The sequence below is a fragment of the Sipha flava genome, unplaced genomic scaffold (assembly GCF_003268045.1).
Source record: "Sipha flava isolate LNK unplaced genomic scaffold, YSA_version1 378_pilon_pilon, whole genome shotgun sequence".
NCBI classification, from domain to species: domain Eukaryota; kingdom Metazoa; phylum Arthropoda; class Insecta; order Hemiptera; family Aphididae; genus Sipha; species Sipha flava.
The window spans coordinates 17,107-38,207 of record NW_020273085.1 but is presented as its reverse complement, the minus strand read 5'-3'; the positions used below and the strand labels follow the sequence as shown (position 1 = coordinate 38,207).

General features: G+C 27.7%; 1 protein-coding gene across 1 annotated transcript in view; it reads right to left on the bottom strand.

Annotated features, from left to right (window-relative positions):
- Nucleotides 1-19,595, bottom strand: part of LOC112688090 — a 39,929-nt gene extending 20,334 nt beyond the window's left edge. The window contains exons 1-2 of the mRNA XM_025561104.1: nt 19,415-19,595; nt 18,479-18,612 (exon numbers count right to left, since the gene is read on the bottom strand). Coding sequence (XP_025416889.1) covers nt 18,479-18,612; nt 19,415-19,595 — 315 coding nt within the window. The remainder of the gene's footprint in view (nt 1-18,478; nt 18,613-19,414) is intronic.
- Nucleotides 19,596-21,101: the final 1,506 nt, after the last annotated feature.

Sequence of the window (21,101 nt, the reverse complement as noted above, 5' to 3'; positions counted from 1 at the left end):
ATATTCTATACACTCTTGGCTATACATATTACTCCGCATACTTGTGTTTTCTCGTCTCTCGATTTCTATCTGTTATTTAATCCGTTATGATTTTTTCGTCCCTTTTATAGCATGGATTTCTTTCTAAATAATGCATTTATCTAATTATTATTCTTTTTGTCCTTTTTCCATTCATACTATTGCCATCCTGTTCCGTTTTAATTGCATAAATCTAACTAACGAATAAAATAAAAACTTTCGAAAGTTTAGTCACGTAAAAAAAAAAAAAAAAATGTAAAATCATGATATTCATTACTCCATATAAAGTGTATGTGAAATGCTTATTTTTGTATAAAAATAAAAATAATCTTATAAAAAACAGTTGAATGAAAAAAAACAATGCGAAAAAGAGAGTGAGAAGGAGGGAATCGTATCCGAAATATATTACGCAGAGAAAGAATCATTCATGAGAAGGTAACAAGAAGGTTCAAGAATGAAACGTAATTTGTCCATAGAACCATAGTATTAATCTCGCTTGTTTAATACAAATAACGGCAAGAAGTCCAAAATCGATGGGTTAGATGACTAAATATTATGACCAAATATATTTTTCATCTATATCGTAATCATATTGAACCGGTACAAAATGCAGCTGATGAAAATATGCTTTGTGAAAATATTCAGCCACTTCATGTGAATCCTTAATCGTTGTGACTTCCTAACGATCTAAACTCCAAAGTATATTAAATACATCATTCCAATGGCGGAACAATCAAATTTAAATTATTGCACCTACATTCACACGGTTACATTTAGTTCTTTACGGTGCTATTTTTAAGACGTACCTACACTTATTGTTCTCTTTGATGATGAATTTTAATTTTCTAATCCGCCAAGACAAAACCATTAATGTTAAGCCCGTACATTTGTTCGTATTATTCTTACGTGGTACATTAACGACATGCATCTGAAATGTTCGTTAAAATTTTATTGTCACGGCCGACCGACACGTTTTTAATTTGTAAAATTTATTTTTGTCTTCTGGACGCGAACGTGTTGATATTTTTTCTTCGTATTACAATTAAATGAGAACAATATTGATATACATAAATAGTGTAGTTCACAAGATTTTCTATTATGAAATGTTCAATGTACCACATTATATAACATTGTGTATCATAGTTATACACAACATCGATGACTTGTAAGTTCTTAATCGAGAATAAAATTATACCGGCAACCCATGAGTTATGGTTATTATTATTATTATAATATTTTTTTTTTTTTTTTAACCATTTATGAAACGAATACATCATTTTATTTATCCCCAACGTTTTATTCAAACTCATTGTTGTCACGTGTTACATCCAGCATTTCGTTCGATTTGAATATTCCATTTATATTACGTGTTACGTATAATCTACACATGTATTTATGTATACTAAATTTAATTTGTATTTAGAATTGAAATTTTATGTTTTGTACTTCGTTTTATTTTTTATACAATGTCTTAGCTTGTTTCGCACACACTTACTTATTATTAAATATATTAATTGTACAGTGATATCTGTGGCCGAAAAAAATAAATGATAAAAATAAAATACCTAGTTAAACATTTTAGTTCGTAGAATGAATCTTTAGAAACGCTTCATACAGTTTTTTTATTTTTTTTTATTATTTTTATGAAAAATCGTGTAAATAATATTATAATAAATAATAATGATAAAAGCAAAAAGTTTATAAATAGCATTATAATTGAATTTGGGTACATGTGATAATAACGTGTATTTCATTTTTTCATACGTAGATACAATTGCTGACCGAGCTGTAACAAAAATGTTTATGGGACATTAAACACGATATAACAGTCGTGTATACTCACATATATCAATACACTATGTACGTGTTGTAGACAGCCAAATTGTTATTTATATAAAATATTTGTACGTACAGTTATATGTTAGCAATTGTAATATTATGCTACAGCGAATTATAATATAATATTTAATAATAAATTACAAGTAATTTAACATTCAACAAATCATGGTGTACACGCGATAGGATTTAACATAATATTTGTACTTCTATTCACCACGATACAGCTACAGCTGTATGTGTGATATTATTTATCGATTGTTTGTACTATGCATCTGACTTCAAATTTTCATTTTTCCCTTGAAACATTTTCTATTCATTTTTCTTTTCATTGAGTAGAGCCCAAAAAAACAAAGATTATTGGCTACAACATTAAAAATTATAGGTATTTGGTGTTTGAGTAATACTTATTGTATATATGATTTAAATATAATACTAATTGACAATGTACAACATTAAATGATAGAACAGAAAAAAATGTTTTTAATTATTTATTTTCAATATTCTTAAAAATTAATAATAATAATCAGCCATCGAAAATGAGTAGTAATAACACTGGTATGGAAAAAAAATCAGTTATTGAGGCATTGAATTTATATTTGGAAATCATAATTTTCATTAGTTATAAATAATAAGCTTTGAAAAATAAAATGTAGAATAGATATACATAGAAATTCTTTTTCATTCAAATACTTAGCAAACGCTAGAAATTCTTGAAATACAATATTTTGGAGACGAATGTAAATAGTTTTGTATTAAAGTAATAACATTGTAATTTTGCTGTTTTAATTTTAAATCGTTTTTACAATCCGAACAACCGATAGTGAACAATAAATGTTTATTACTTATACATTTTCAATTATTATACGTCATTTAGCTTGTTGAACATTATGTATAAATTAAATTTATTTGCAATGTTATAATGCTTAAAATATTCTAGGCAGTGGTCCGCATATAATATAGTCAGCATGTCTTCTCCGGTAGTATATAATACGACTAATAGAATTGTTATTATATTAACATATCTTTTATGTGGTGGAATTTCTATATTTTAAGATCACTTATATAATAGAATTCAAAACAATGTATACAACCTGAGATCTTGCAATAAACTTTTAACATTCAAAAGTATTAAACATTTGATTAACGAAGAATCTCAAATCATCATAAAGTAGATTGGGGTTTCTGTAAGATGCTCAAGTCAGCAGTAAAAACCTTTGAGTAACCTATTCAAACTAACTTCAAATAATACTGTAAAAAATGTTAAGTAAAATATACTTATTTATCCATAATGGAGATGTTAGATTGTACGTTTGTGCGTTATATGGACTTTAATTAGAATTATAAAAATGTCCTGAAAGATTTTACTAAAGAAAAAAAATCTAGATAATTTAATTTAATGAGAAATAGATAAGAAACTCTTAAATTCATTCTGATTTTCTTGTTAAAAAGTAATGGCAATATGCAGAGGTTATGTAAGCACATTTCAAATTACATCGAAAAATATCACATATAAAATGTATCGCAAATGTTTTTGTTTGACATTTGCTCATCAATTATTGCAAACCAATGTTTTGTTGTTTATAATACAAATTATGGTCGATAGCGTTATTGTGTGCAAAAATCGGTGTACTGTTATCTTCTAGTTATACAGTTGTGCCTTATGTACCTCAGGTTAGGTTAGGTTAGGTACAGTACCCGATGAAAATATATTAGCCAATTTATTATGAATATATTTACGTATATAATAACGCTTAAAGTTTTTAAATTTAAATTTTCACATTAAAAATAATTTTTTAACTTGCGCATTCTGAACATTTAAAACGTTAAATGATTATTAAATAATGACGAAAGCCAATATTCTATTTCAATTTGAGTTAAAATCTTTTATGAAACTATATGTATGTAATTTTTTTTGTGAAGTATATTATGTTGGTTAAAACATTTTGAAAAACTAATTTTATAAACGGAATCTAACATAAAAGTTGACAATTTTTTTTAAAACCTAAAATTGGACAGTTTAAAATATATTAATAAAGCAATAAAAAACGAAAAAATTAAAATTTTTTTAACATTTTATGATTGCTATTTTTCTAACAACTATAACTAAGCTCGATTTTTAAAATACGCCGTAAACATCGCAGGTTTTTTTTATTTTACTTTTTTAAAAATAATTAAAATTACTCTAACTACGTAATTACGTTTTTAATCGATTTATGGCCAATGCGTTCAAAAATATTAAACAAAAACATTAAGTTGTAAAACTAATAATTTCTCTTCACGGTATATTATGTGAGCTGTTAACAATTAAAATAATATTGTTTGATATGTGCATTGGTTGTGAATCATTGTAATGTAATTTGTATATTTACATTTAATTTATACGTAATTCGAACAATTCGACGAGTATTATGTAAAATGTTAGAGCCGTGTTGATTTATAATCCGATGTTTGGATAAATAATGTATTCGGACGATGGAGTAATATTCGCTAATGCTCTCTTCCCTATATTCCGTCGTTTTCTATGCTTTTCACAAGATAGATACAATAACAATTGATGCTAATCAAAAACCGAAAATACGATAAGACACAGTGCAGCGAAAGGAGAGAGTATCTTCCATATAATTAAGTCATTAGTGAAATAACCCAGGCGCGAAAATGAAATATGGACCGGGTGTGCTTTTGTCAGTTGTGTATTATTGTAATATTATAATAATCGTCGGACAGAGAGGATATAATATACCGTATACCAGACCCTTGTGCATGCAGAAGGAAAATCAAAGCGATTTAAATGGATCCGATAGTTTAATGGGATACGATCATATCACTAGTAGTGGGAAGGACAATAGTGATACTATCAATGGCGTATTTTCAGGAAAGTTTTTGACATATGTATACATTTCATTTTATGTTGAATAAGCTGATGCTAATTTTATTTTAAATATTTTTAAATATTTTACAAATAAATATACGTAATCTGTATTATTATAGAATTTCCGTTTTTATTTTAGTATTTTACAATGGACGAAAATATACGGAAGAAAAACATTTTTAAAAGCTATATAATAGTTATAATAAATTATTATATTATAAAATCACTTATTTTTTAGAAAATAAGTGTAACGACACTGTAACGTCTTAAACTTAATAGTGTACGAAGATTTTTTTACTCTAAGATTTGTTCCAGATTTTGTTATCAAATGACTTTTTTTCCAATTATTATTCATTTTGTCAAGTGATGATAACAGTATATGTTGATCGATCAATATTAAGATATAAATAAACTTGGAGTAGTTGTCTGTGCCCATCGATTTGTGTAAAAAAGTAACCAATGTTTATTTATTTATCCATTGTCAATAACCGGTCGTTGGTCCATTTAATAATAATAGTATATAATTATTATTACCATGTTACTTACGGAATACCATTTAAATTAAAATATCTATAAAAAATATTTCTTACACGAATTAATTATAATTAATATGTTTTCGTATCGATCATTAATCGAATCGTTCTTTTCGGTATAATACGACTGAGAACGTTATTTTTGGCAACATGATTGAAAACGCTCAATATTTAATGATTTTACCAACCTTGCAAATATAATCGACTATCGAAAGATTAAGAATTTTATAATTTTTAGCTGAACGATTGATATGGTTGATATTTATCGGAAGTTTATCGGATTAACCGGATACCTATACAAGATATAGGTCGTTTTAGTCATCGTACAAACGTTAACAAAGTATTTGTCAGTTTATAAAATATATTATGTAGCATATTTATTTTCGTCAAATAATGGAAAATAATGAATTTAAAATTATACGAAGTGAACGAGGTGAAGATCTAGTATTATTAGATAGTAATAAATATCATTTTATTCAGAAACGTAAGGACACAAGAAATATTTAGAATATGTTGGAATACGTTATCCTGTTATAACTAATTTATAGGTAACTCATTCTTATTTATATATTTATTATATATTTTTATATATTTATATTCTAAATTTTTTACATTTTTTTCAACATATTTACTTTACATATGATTTTTTTCAAGAATGTTTGTTAACCGATAAATTATAAATTAAATGGCAACGTTGCATGTAAAATCAGTTTCAATTGTATTCATTTTTTGAGTTTTTTAGGTCATAGCGGTAAGTGCTTTGTTAATTATAAGTGTTATAAATCGTTCGGCCAAAAAGGTATAACGTTCTCAATCGTTCGATAGTCGTTCTACTGGACTCTTTAAAGCCCTTATATGTGCCCGTTTAAGCAAATTAAATTCTAAAACGTTCGTTCAACAAATCAATATTTAAATCAAGTATTTATAGTGAATATTGATTTATTATCTTTATTTATGATCGCTTAAATGTTTACTAATAATTCGTACACATTATATTTTTAGTTTCTATATCAGCGGATTCAAATAGGTGAAAATAGGTGGTATTCCACCATTTCTTTTGTTATATACATTTCAAAATATAATTGTAATTATTTTATATACTTATAGTTATTTAAGCGTTATTATATAGGCATCAGCAATGATCAAAATTATGGGGAAGCATGGTTATTTGAAAATCACTCATCAAATTATTGTACTGTGTTGGAAAACTTGGTAACAGTGTTATATTTTATATATTATCTGTTTCGAAAAATTCAAAAGAGGTGGTATAAAATAATGATAAAAACTTGAAAAAATAATATTTATGGAAATAGTGAAAAACAAAAAAAAATAAAAATCTAATAAAACATCTTTTAAACTTTTAAAATTATTTTAAAAATGAAAAATGATACTGGTATAAAGACTATACGCAGTTTATTGAATTGATATTATTTTTATATTTTTTTCTTAAGATATCATCGCTAATATTAAATTGTATATAATCTTCTAATTCGCCAGGATTATTTTTAGTTTTATTTGGTTACTATATCATACGAAAACTATACATAATATACTTGAAATAAATGAAAAATAAATTTAATAATATTATTACATTTGAATTTTGAATATTTTACGATTGGATGGCAAACCGTAAATCGGTTTTGCTATTTTAAGATATATATTTTTAATTTATACAATGTTTTTACAATTGAAAATACATTTTATGAAAAAATCACCAGAAGTTTTGCATAGTCTCTATATAAACATTGATTTATATTATTTAAAGTTATTTTGGAATTTCCCAGAAGATTTCCACAAAAACTGAAAAATTACCTCACTATATGAGGGGGTAAAACGAATACCTATAGACATTTGCAATGTTGGATTGTTTTGAACTTGTTTTTACTTTTGACTATTTTATTACGGAACACGAAAAATAATAATAATAATCTCAAAACATATTTATTGTACGTAATTTGAAATATTTTTTTCTTTTTTTTTTCTTTTCTCTTCGTACAAAACTTTGTTGACAATTGAATTGGCTTGATAAAGAGGCGATGACAGACTCCTATAACATGTTATAATAGAATAGTAGGTTATAATTATTGCACTTCGAGTCGCGCTTAAGGTGTTTAACAGTGTAACAGACTATGGTATTATGGTTACCTCGTTACATTTTTTGCTCGAAATCCATCTCGTTGAACAGAAAGTTATAAAATCTACGGCACTAACGAGACTCGCCAAGTGCGATGACTTGAATTCGTGTGAAAGTGAAGATTTGTATTTTTTTTTGGACAAAAGAAACACGTCACCCGCGTGCTGTCTTTGTAATTGTAGAATAACGTAAACAAGTGAGAGTCCTTCGGTGTTTCAATAGAAACGCGCCATTTCCTTGGAGGGTGAAAATAATAATAATAATGATAATAAAATAGTGTACACAGTATAAATATCACGATTTTCATATACATATGGTAAAACGATGGGGAAAGATGTTAATGATGAGAACGTGCTGAATTAGTCGTTTGCAGAACAAGAGTGTAGTTGTACGTACAAGGACGTCTAGAAAAAACGTATCCACGTTAGGTCAAGTACAGTGTGCGGAAGTGAACAAAACCGTGTGGTCCGTTAATATGATGTTGTGTTAACGATCACAAATGTCTGCATTGTCAAGTGCAGAATATTACACTTTTGGCCCTAATCTTAAAAACCGTTGAGTCAAATGTCAAGAAAATACTTAACAAATAATGTTTATGTTATTATCCTTACATCCGTTTGTATACGTCAACCTATTACATTGTCATCTGTTACTGTTTCGCAATCAGATATTTAAGTTGACGAATATCATTTTGCATAATATAAATGCGGTGTTTATATCTTTTACCGACGTTACAAACCTAACATAAAGCAACTTATACCAACCACATCTTTAACCATATCAATTATTTTCTGGCACTGATTTTAATGACAATAGCTCTATAAATTACAATATTGAGCAAAATTAAAAGTTTATTTTGAAAAATGCGTTCGATTTAATGTATACTAATGTATTATAGTAATTAATACTTTTCGAATATTGTTCATTAAAAATAAATTTAACTATAGTACTAATTTTGAACAAAAATATAATTCAAGATCATCGTATTTTACTTTATAATTTGATATTATGATGAAATATTGTGTTTCACATTAGTGTTGTTGAATAATATACATCAAAAAAGCAATTCGAAAAATGTCTTGTAATACATTGGATTTAATTATCCATCATGACTGCATATGTTTTGATAGACGTACTTTCATTGTTATTATAATTATAATATTTATTTTACTTGTAACGTTGATAAATAATGAAACACATTTTAATATAAGTCGATTCTTTACCAAAAAATATTTAACATAAAATAATAATAGCTTAAGTTACAAATAGTTGCGCACAGTCCTACAGTTGTAACGATTGTCGTGTGATGCATACATCACTCACTAAGTAATACGATATAGCTTATATGTTGAGTGTGTAAAAGGATAAGCTAGTGGAGCTGGCGTGCAAAGTGCAAGTTACGTTTTTAGTTAGGACTAAAAAATCCTGAACAAGCTTTCAAACTTAGCATAATGAATTGTTGTAGATAATTATGTTAACAATGCCTATCATTAGACTATTATCAAACGTGACTCCATACATTATCATGAATTTAGGTTAATGGAACAACTTGGATGAAACAGACTATTTCGTGAACAAAATAAAATATATGACAGAGAAATTTCTTCGGAGATAGTGTAGTCTGGTCGCCGGATGAATGTTTAATACTACGTTATCTAGCATGTTTTACCATTTATATTCAAAATATGTATAATTTTATTTTAGATTTATCATTAGTGCTCGTGTACTCATGAGAATATATGTGAATTAAATTCTGAGAAAAAAAAATTATAAAGATAAAACTGTTGTGAAAAATGTTCAAAAGTGGCAATTTCTAAAAGTTCCATGCTATTAAGTTTAGTAGTACAATTATTCTGTTGAAACTGTTGAAACATATTGTATTCTGTCAGAAAAATCTTATCTTGACCGAGTATCGTGTTTATGCATCAAATTTTTTAATTATTTTATGAACGTAAATACGTCGTCGTCGGCAACCAGGTGGTTTGACTCGTGTGTGAATATTTTGTATCGGTAATCCTTCGGGAAGTTCACACTTCGTTACATAATTGCATTTTTCGACCAACAACGATTGCGGTGGTACATACGGTATCATAACGGTATAGGGGAAAGTTCTACATAGTATTTCACAGAGGAACTTATGAGCAGATGTATAGAGTAATGCGGCTAACACTCCGTTTCCAAATTAACATATTATGTATATTGCCCACACGTTCACTAAACATCATTGGGTTTAAGCCAACACTTGACCGAATTGCTAAAACGAAGATGCGCGCCCGTAAGTAGTAACGCAATATAAAACGTACAACCCCACTGGTATACATGCTTGCAGGTTTTATGTGTATACGTTTAGGGTGATGATATTTATCGTGCGGAATGAAGAATAATTGAATTACCAGCGTTCGAATACACCTTTCCGCGCGTCATACGTCGGATAATGAATGGTATGACAGCCCCGCGAGGAAATAAATAATGTGTTTACACGGTGATATTATTATTATCATCGTGTCGTGCAACCGATTTGACTATATGGACCGTATGCGTGCACATTAGCATTACGTAGTTAATAAGATAGTGATAATAATGTTATTAATAAGAGTGGGTATATACAGTAATTAGTAAAACGTTCGACGCAGTCACAACTCTGGCAGCTGTGGCCCGTGCGTTACTCGCGTGCAAATCGTGCGTGAATAATAACTACGAGATAAAAAGCAATGGCCCGTAACGTCTCGGAACATCTACTGGCGTATCGTGTCTAAGGAAACATGCATTCATCGTGGTAGTGTAAGAAGAATCGTAGATTAATATTTTAGCGAAATAGTTTGTGAATTGTAACCCCGCCGGTGTAATATCATTTAACTTTTAATGTTTAACCAACTATTCGGTTAAGATTAACAACGTCGCGTAAGCGTTTGCGTGATAATTCGTTTCCGATTGACCTTATGAAAAAAATAGGCAAATATTGGATTTATTTATTTCAAACGGACTCAAGTCTAATTACAATTATATTACTATACCAATATACAATAAACCATTGAACTTCTAGGTTAACATTTCTTTTATATTCATATAAACTATTTATAAATGGATCTATATTATACTTATTTGCTAATTTCAATATTCGATTAATTGGCGAGTTTGACATTAAATTAGTAGACGTTGAAAATGGGTATAATAAGTCAGTATTCCTTAAATTACAATTAGTTACCTTAAAATTAATCATTGACAATAGTTCAGAACTATCTATATGGTTATTGATTGTCTTATACAGATGAACAATAAGCTAGACCATAAAATAATAACTCGAAATATTCAATCACAATTTTTTTTGCATAAAATTAGTAATTATAACATCGTAATGTTATTTTATTTAACTTGTTTAGGGGTCGGTTGATTGAACGTATTCTACTTATGTTTATGAATCCGAAGGGAACGAATTTTTTTTTTCATCCCCATTGTGAGTTCCTTGCTAAAGTAAATAAATTCACTTTTTCAAAACTTTTACTTTGAAAATACAATTTTACTTACTCATTAAAATTTGAAAAGACGACAAGTTACAAATAAAGACCATGTTTTATCCTATCCTTTGACGCATTATACATTAAATAGGATATCGATCGGAGAAAGGTGAGGGAAGAGCAAAATTTGAACCTGAAATTAGATTACCAGGTAAAATACGTTTCAAAGCAATATCATTATCGATGAATTAAAAAAAAAAAAAACTATTTTGAGTAAAGTATTAGAATACGCGAAGCATTTTTTTTTTATTAGCTTTTTTGGTTTTATGCCTTATCGATAATTTGTTAGAACAGTTGACCTAATTTGAAACATTAATCTAAATATTTTAAAAAATAATAATTAACTTGAACGTCAAATTTTTATGGACATATTTTTTGTCGAAATAAATGTTGAAAAAGTTATCAAATTATTTGAAAATTTTCATGTAAACACGATTATAATATTAATATATGATAGAATATATGATAGAACATCAGGATAAAATATTTGAACTTACTAACATAAATATAAATTTAATGTATGCGTTTGTGTATAATATACGTTGATTTAATAGATTATGAATACTAATAACCTAATTTTACCGTTACCCCCCCCCCACAAAAAGAAATAACCTAATTTTAATTAAAAAATAAAGGTTTCAATTGGGACTATGGTCAATTTTGTCACAATTCAAACGTGGCAGGTTTATAAAAATATTGTATAAACCAAATTTCCTGTTCTTATAATACTATTAAATGTTATTTTCGATTCGATTTTTTTCGATTACATGACTTTAAATGTTAGGATGAATTTTAAATTAAAATTTGAATATGTTACATTTAGGCCTTCAAATAAAAATTTCTAGAATTATAAAGAAAAGAAACTAATATTTTTATAAATGTTACCCTTAGTTTTAAATGGTTAAAAAATTTGGACACTGAGCCACGTATACAATATTATACTTGTATACTAATAATAATATTAATTATTGGATATGCATGATGTATCAATATATAAAATAATAATTTTTTTACTATTTTTTTTATTGAAAACTAATACAAATAGAATTAATTCAGCTTTTTGTAAATTCTAAAACCATTTTAAATTATTAAAATTTTGCACACCAAGTTTTAAAGTACTATTTCGATAAAATATTCTTATAAGCTACTTTATGATAAACATTTAGAGCTATTCAACTATCAAAAGAAATGTAAAGAGAAAACTGAAAATTAAAATAAAAAGAAGACCGAATTTTCAAATTATCTAGTCTTATTTTTTTCTCCGAATCTCAAATACTACCATGTATACTTACGTAATTTTTAAAACATTAACGATTTCAAAGAATTTAAAATTTTCATTTTTGATGACTCGTATCAACCATATCAAATGTATTCAATAATTTCGTCAAGAACTTCAACTTTTTTAAATTGTTTCAATGTAATATTACCCTTTTAGTTTGAACAGTATATTTTTCACGTTTAAAAATCTTAATATGTGAAATCAAAAACATAACATTTTGATCGTAACACAATATATGATGCAATTATATATTCATTTAATCAATGGTCCAGTTTCAGTTGATATTTAAGTTACAAATATTTTTTCTTCCATAAAAAATTAATACCATAAATTATGGTAGTGATCTCGATTGTGGTTTGCCTGAAGCGTGCACCATTTTTTTTATTTTATTTTTTCTGACTTAGCAATATTATACTAAACAAACGTGCGTTAATAATATTATAATAATTGTTAATAATATGTGACTTTTCAATAATTTCATAAATAATCTAAGTTTTCATCAGTTTATATTTTTCCAAACCCCATACTAATGACCATCATGCAACTTTTTTTTTTCTATAACAAGGTTGGACTACATTGCGTCACAGAATTACGGGTTCACCGCATAATTATCATTATTTTTACAATGAAACATTAGAAATAAATATCATTATTCTCGATGTCAAATATTATAGGGTAGGTAAAGTTACTCTGAATTTTTAACTTTCCGTCATAATATATTACATGAAATATGAATCCGAGTGACACTTGATCAAAGTATTTAGTGCTAAGGTTTTATTGAATGAGACACATTATTGTTTCAATATAATATTTGATATTTTACGTTAATATTATTTACGGTTAAATGAAACTTTTATACTATATTAAAGAGTACAAATTTACTCTGTATATGAAAGATTAAAAATAAATACAAAATTTTATTTATTTATTTTACTCATTTTATTAGAATATACACTAAAAATTAATAATAATAATAATATGGCTTCAATTAAAAAAGCTTTTATAGAAGAGTATACAAGTTAAGTATGTTATATGTTAGATAACTTTACTATGAAAACATAATTTTAGTATATAATAACAACTAAATGATATACGATAACGTTTGGTTACATTTTTTTTTACATTAAACTCAGTTTCCACCTCTGAGAACTTTTGATATCAATATTGTTGAAATAAGTAAAATAGTAGGTACATGGAATGCTTATATCGGTGTATATTATATTAAAATTATTAGAAAAACTTTCAATGCAAATCGCCATAGACAACTATTCTTGATGTTAATAGGAACTCAACACAATTTTGGTTTTTTTTTTTTATTCAATAATTTGTTTATTCAAGAATTAAATATTTCATACATTTAACGTGATAATGTTTTCTGTAATAGTATATTTTGTTCAATTGATTTATTTTAATCTGATATTTTTCATGCCATATTTCCTACCCAACGATACGGTCATTGAATGGAACTGATTAAAAGCCATTGTTTAAAGTTGACTAATTTTGACGGTCTATATTTAAATATATAACAGTCTGTAAGCATTGATCTTATTTTTTATAAGTTATATTACTCATAGAATATATGAGTATTGTAATAGAATATTTACTCATTGCAATATAGGTAGCATTGTTTTAATTAGAGATTAATCAACTATCTATGATTAATTTCACCGTTTAATAAATAATTTCATATCAAAAAATATTTTGTCAATGTTGATTAATTCTACTTTGATTTTCTTTCCGTTAAAAATATTAATATCTACGTATTAATACAGATATGTAGATGTGTTGTAGTTACACTATTACATACAAATTCAAACGTTTCCTTTAAGTTTATTAAATTAGTCATATTCTATTAAGTTTTCCCACGTATAGATATTTATGTCACATTTATGATAATAAATACTTAATGCGGGACTTCAATTCGTACGTCAATAGAAACGCTGACCATACATTTACCATCATCATCCGACACTATCGCATTATTTTAAATGTATAAAGTATTGAACCAATTATGTACGTATGAATTACTTTAAGCATCGTTCACTAATTACATAATACATTTACCAACAATCCAAATTAACCCTTTTTTATGCTTAACATACACTTGTAATTAATATGTTTATTTTCATGTAAAAAAAAAAAAAAAAGTTCTCTTCTTTAATGGTAACATTTACTTAATACTCCAATATGTATTATTGACTCAATTTAATTAAAATATCATTTTAACGTCTCAGTATTTATGCACTTGTAACTAGATTCGGATATTACATCAATTATAAATCGTTAAAACTATGTATTTCGTATAAAATACTAGGAATGTCACGAAAATATAGTAAAATATAGTGAAAATAAAAAGTATCATAATCCCATAATTCTATGCGCCTCAATATTATTCCTAATGTAATATAATCACAAAAAAATTAAAATATTCAAGTTTCATGTGAGTTTGTCTCGATGATAAATAAACGAGAAAAACTGTTATATTAGTTCAAGACGTCAAACGAATTGGTTGACTCGTATTGTGTGCGGAGTAAAATCGTTTTTTACACTTTTAATTAATTGTTTTAACAAATAAAAAAAAAAAAAATAGTTAAGATAGAATTGTATTTTGTCAACACGATTTAATGGTCGATGATGGTACCATGTCGGATTTTCATTATAAACGAGAATAATTCGTAAAGGGTCTTGTTATTGTTACAAGCATAAGTTGATAGAATGTTTCCAATGATTGTATTATAATAACAATCTATCATATGAAATAAACGGAGTTGACGTAAAAAATCAATAGCATAAATTTACCAATGACTATGTCCGTAAACAAGTATATGCATAGCGATTTATTATAGTAGCATATAGGTTACCTATGGTAAGTAGGTGTATTATTTGACTATGGATATTACAAAAATAACTAAATTATATTTAGACAGGTATATATATATTGATCTAAGGAAATTCTTGATCAGAAGGGTATAATTTTCAATTAATGCTAATATATTTCCAACGCAGAAAAAATCAACACTCGTGCATTCAAAAGTAATTTTTGAAATATAATTTCAATAATTTAATAAATTATTCAAAAAAATATTGAAGCTATATTTTGTACGCATGACATTGAAGCTTCATACCCTTGGATGTTGGAATTTTTGCCTTAAAACGTACCAATGAAGCACAAACCGAATTGGTCCAAAGTTACGAAATGTAGAGGTAGAGATGTCAGAGACGTGAAGTTAAACTCTATGAGCTATTGTGACAGTTATAAATCGTAAAATTTTGTACTTATGATATATCTCCACTGGAAATCTGTTCAGAAAATAAGGTGACTTATGGACGAAGTAGTTGGCCACAGCAGATCCCTAAAAGAATATCACTAAATAGCCTGGTAAAAAATTTGTCCATCTTTAATCATAAATATGCATTTGTTATATTTTTTGGTACGGGGAAATCAATTTAGTCACACTAGCAACATTAGCTATCCATGGAGATGGATTATTGCATAAATATAATATAACAAACTAATATTTATTTATTTATTTTTTTGTAGCTACTACATACAACAAACATTTTTTTTTTAATACCTCGTTTTATTGATATAACTATTTTTTTTAAACTATAGTGTAAGTCCCAGTGGCCAAGACACAAATACCCCATCGATAAACAAACCTTCAACCAACTAAACAACAAACTAAGAAAACACAAGCACAACACAGCTCTAGCACTTATCAAAAATACATACAAAACTTAACAACTCAACACTCATCTCTCTAGAAAGCGACGAAAAAAATTTTGAAAACCGTCTCAACTCCCTCTCCTCTTCGTAAAGAAGATAACACATGGGTGGTTTCTGATACCAACAAAGCAAACCTATTCGGCCATCATTTATCGAAAACCTTCACACCACACCACACGACATAAATTTAAACCTCACCCAAAACCAAATAGTCACACATTCATTGGACTTTGCATTACTCATGTCTTTCCCAGCTAAACACACTAGTCTCGGTGAAATTAAGTTTATTATCAAAAATTTTCACAACAAAAAAGCTCTAGGGTACGACCGGATCATAAATCTCACCGCCAAAAATCTACCAAAAAAAGCGATTATATCACTTTCGTACATCTACAACGCAATATTGCGTTTATCATATTACCCCCTAACTTAGAAATTTTCCGAAATTATACTAATTCCTAAACCCAAGAAGCCGCCAGAAAAAGTTACTTCATATCGACCCATAAGCTTACTACCAACTCTATCAAAAATGTTGGAGAAAATCTTACTAAAAAGGCTTATTCATCTGGTTATCACAGCAAACATGATCCCAGATACACAATACGGTTTCAGGCCGAACCACTCAATGATCCATCAACTCCACAGAGTAGTCGACACTAAATCTTCGTCACTGAAAAAAAAAAAAACATTACTGTGCTGCCATCTTCCTAGACATAGCACAAGCATTCGATTGAATCTGGTTTGAAGGTTTACTGTTCAAACTAAAAAAATTTCTGCCTGCGTCTTATTACTTACTTATAAAATCGTACCTTAGTGACCGTACTTTCATCGTACGACAGAACTCATGCTACTCAAACTACTTTGACATTCTTGCCGAAGTTCCCCAAGGTAGCGATATTGCCCCTTTTCTATATATAATATTCATTCACAACATTCCTAAAACCTCCTATACCTAACTTGGTTCTTATGCGGACGATACGGCAATTATAGCAACCAATGAAAACCTACAAAACCAATAAAACCAATAAAAACCAAAAATAACCCCATTATAACCTCAAATATGATACAAAGATACTTTAATATTATACACCTTTGAATAAAGAGGTGGAAAATTAAAATCAATGAATCAAAGTCCTTCTTTATAACATTTACCTTAAATAAAAAAACATGTCCTCAAATTTTAATGATCAAAATTCCAATCCCCATTTGCATACAAGTAAAATACCTCGGTCTTACCCTTGACAGTAAATTAACCTGGAATCCTCACATAGTTGATAAACGAAAAGCCCTTAATTCCCGTCTACACCTCTTAAGACCATTATTAAGATCTAAAATTAACATTGACACCAAATTATTAATTTACAAGTCTCTACTTAGGCCACTATGGACATACGGCATCCAATTATGGGGAGCCGCAAAACTCTCCAACACCAGATCAATACAAGTCTTCCAGTCCATCTATCTCCGTTTAGTTTCTTCTGCTCCTTGGTACGTAACAAACTCCAACCTCCACAAAGACTTAAAAATACAAACTCTAAATAAAATCTCTAAAACATACTACGTCAGATTTCATAATAAAATTCAATCACACACTAATCAACTAATCAAAAAATTATCATCTAAAAAACTACCCGACAAACCTCGACGAAGACTAAAAAGAAAATGGTGTAGGGATCTTTTACATTAATAATCATTTATCAATAACTAACGCACGTGCTGGGTGTTATCAATGGATAACTTCCCAATATATTTATATATATTCGCCGTCAATTTCATATTCTCTTCGTTTTTTTTTTTATCAAATCTAATTATTGTACAATAAATTGTATAGATTGTAGATGTATTAAAAAAAAAAAAAAAAAACTATAGTGTGCTATTTCCAACGTTATTATTAACATTTAATAGTGCTACTCTCTCGCTATATAGTATTTTTGTTTTTAACTTTCATTACATTTTAAAGCCTACACACGTAACAAATATTGTTTTATATTTAGTTCATTCACCACAAATTATCATTAATTTGATTATTGTAGATCAATACGGACCAATTTTTAGAAATATTTAAATACAATTCTACAACATGCAAAAAAACTAATGACAGTATGGACTATAGTCAAGGTCATCATGGCCGTGATAGACTTGCTATAGTACTTTGAATTGTGAAACGTGCATACTAAAAATATAATTTTAAACAATTTTGAGAATTACAATTTTGAAGTATATTTTATCAGTAATAACAGATTATAATCTAGATTCGACTGTCGTATCGACCTAAGAGGATTTTGTCACACAAGTGGTCGACTATTGGCACACCCTAGTATTTCGCTACATTAATCGTTATAATTAGAATACAGTATTAAACGTATAAACGTAGCAATGCTACAATTATACTCCTCATCGCTGCTATAAACTATACGGTAGAATATGTTGGAGTGATTAGACTTAGTTATTTAAATCATCGAGAATAGCATGTGACGTACGTTAATCAATTGAAGTGGTTTTTTAATTTCTTACTTAAGATGTGAGCTCAATAATCAGTAAAAAAATTGTTCGTATGTACTTACCGGCATGTTGTTTAAAAAGAACGTTAAACCTGCCGCGGGTCTAGACGCTGGTGACGTACAATTCGCTACAAGCGTATCACCAGGATCGTATTTGTCTTTGTCCGTGACGATGACTGGTTTGGATTTTGGTAATTCTGGAAAAAAAAATAGTGTGTATTAGTCATTACGCTCTGTGAAAGTAAAACTTATTATTACTATTATTATTCTGTGGGAAAATATTAAATTATTTATTATATATTAATATGATATATAATACATATATATTGTTTGCGTGACTAATGCCTATTTACTATATATATATATATATATATATATATATATAGTACGAATACCGGTGAAACCTAGGATTTACCGGTAAATCCTAGATTTTACTTATTGTGATCGGTATACATATATCCAAAATTCGGACATTTACAAGTCGTTTTCGGTAAAACTTAGGATATATATTATTGCATGATCAAACAACCCCAAATGATTTTAGAAGTTCGGACTTTGGGCGTATGTAATTTGCACCAAAAACAACCCCCCCAAATAAATATATATGTAATTTGCGCCACATATAAAAATTAATTTTGGTAATTTGCGCCACTTTTTAAAGTTGTAATTTGCACCACACAAAACTAAATAAAAGAGCATTAAGTAATCTGCGCCATCGTTACATACAAAAAATGTAATTTGCGCCACTTTAAAATTACTAAATCATTTTTTTTTAAACAGATTAAAATATTGTATCCTTAGCCATTCTATTGGTCAATCAATTTCACTTTAATAGAAAATTGCTTATAGCCTTTTGCAATTCTTCCATTGTTTTTAGTAATGGTGGCACCATTTTTTTACGGGTGTTATACATATTTCGTCGAACCAATGGTATATCATCGGTAGTAATGGTTTGTAAATTAAATAAATTTTCAAAAATTTCTGTTTGTAATATCTTACTTGGTTTAGTATACAGATTTTGCATAACTTTTCTCTTACATCCATTTGAATATATTTTTCTGTATATACTTGGTTGATCATGTCCATTATTTTCATTTACAATTTTAACTATTTGTATAATATTTTCTGAAGATGTGTACACTTTTGCAATGCAAGTTCTGACAGTACAAAGCCATCGCATTGTACAATTTTTAGATTCATGAACTTTTCGATATGTAACATTTTTAAATAATAATAACTCTTTGTCTCTAGTACTTTTAATAATTTTACCGATATTTGTATCCATTACTTATACTTTTATATAATTTTGAAATGTGAAATATGAAATATAAACGCATACGCGATTAATATCGGACTAAATTTTAAATATCAATATACTGCTGTTCAATATTATTCGATATTATGACAATTGATAATTTGTATTATATTAGACGTACCTATTCGATTTCGCCTGTACTTATTATTATTATTAGTAGAATACAATAATAATATATCAGGCACGCATTGGTATTATCGAATTTCCGATGTATTATCAGTATAAATGTATCTGCTGGTAAATTTCATCAATTAAAATTGAAAGTGTGGCGCAGTTCCATTTCGTTTACTGTTATGGCTCAAAATACATATTTAATTTTTATATTTTTGCGCAAATTACTTACTCGCTTAAATGTACCTATTGGTGGCACAAATTACAAGTAATAAAATTGGCGCAAAATACTATCCCCCCCCGGACTTTTACCAACGAGTTTTGGTAAATCTTAGGATTAACAATCAATGACTATAAAAGTCCGAAATTATATTTTTTTTCCAATTCTGTGATAATTCTTACTTGTATTTATTCTTGTGAGTTTGTATTGATATCAGTAATTTTAATTTAATTTTTGACTATGATACGAATTATAATAAAAGTTTTAATCATTGTGCCTTCAATGGTTAAGATTTGGAACAGATTTAATAGAAGATTAATTTAATAAATTGATATCGGGGCCAATTTTAATTTACGAGCAGAATTTGTTTTATAATTGTCGTGGTTAGTATTACGAGTATACACAGTATTCAATACGTCGCTTACAATACGATTTTATGAAATTTTAAATGGTGTTGTGGAGTTATAAAATAATAAAAATAATTTCTATTTAACCGAGGAAAAATATAATATATCTTTAAGAGATATTATAGTAGATAAATCTGTTAATGTGAAAAAAACTGTTCACTATCAGCGACTTAAAGGGTTTGATATTGTTAATATTACTGGTGAAAAAAAATTGATTGTTCTGATGAATGATGACTTCGAATTAATGCATTATTATGTTCGGTATAATGAGTTATATTATGCTCATATTACAACAGGCTATGTAGGTAGAAAGTGTATTATGTATGAAGTTAATACCATATACAAAAATTTTAACATTGAGTCAATTAATATAAGTAAGAATTATCACAGAATTGGAAAAAATATATAATTTCGGATTTTTACAATCATTGATTGTTAATCGTAAGATTTACCAAAACTCGTTGGTAAAAGCCCGAACTGCTAAAATCATTCAGGGTTTGACCAAGTAATAATGTATATCCTATTTTATCGGTAAATCCTAGGTTTCACCGGTATTCGTACTATTACCGTAACATAAATATATATATATATATATATTAGGGTGTTCCTTAAATTTTTTTTTTTGCATTTTTG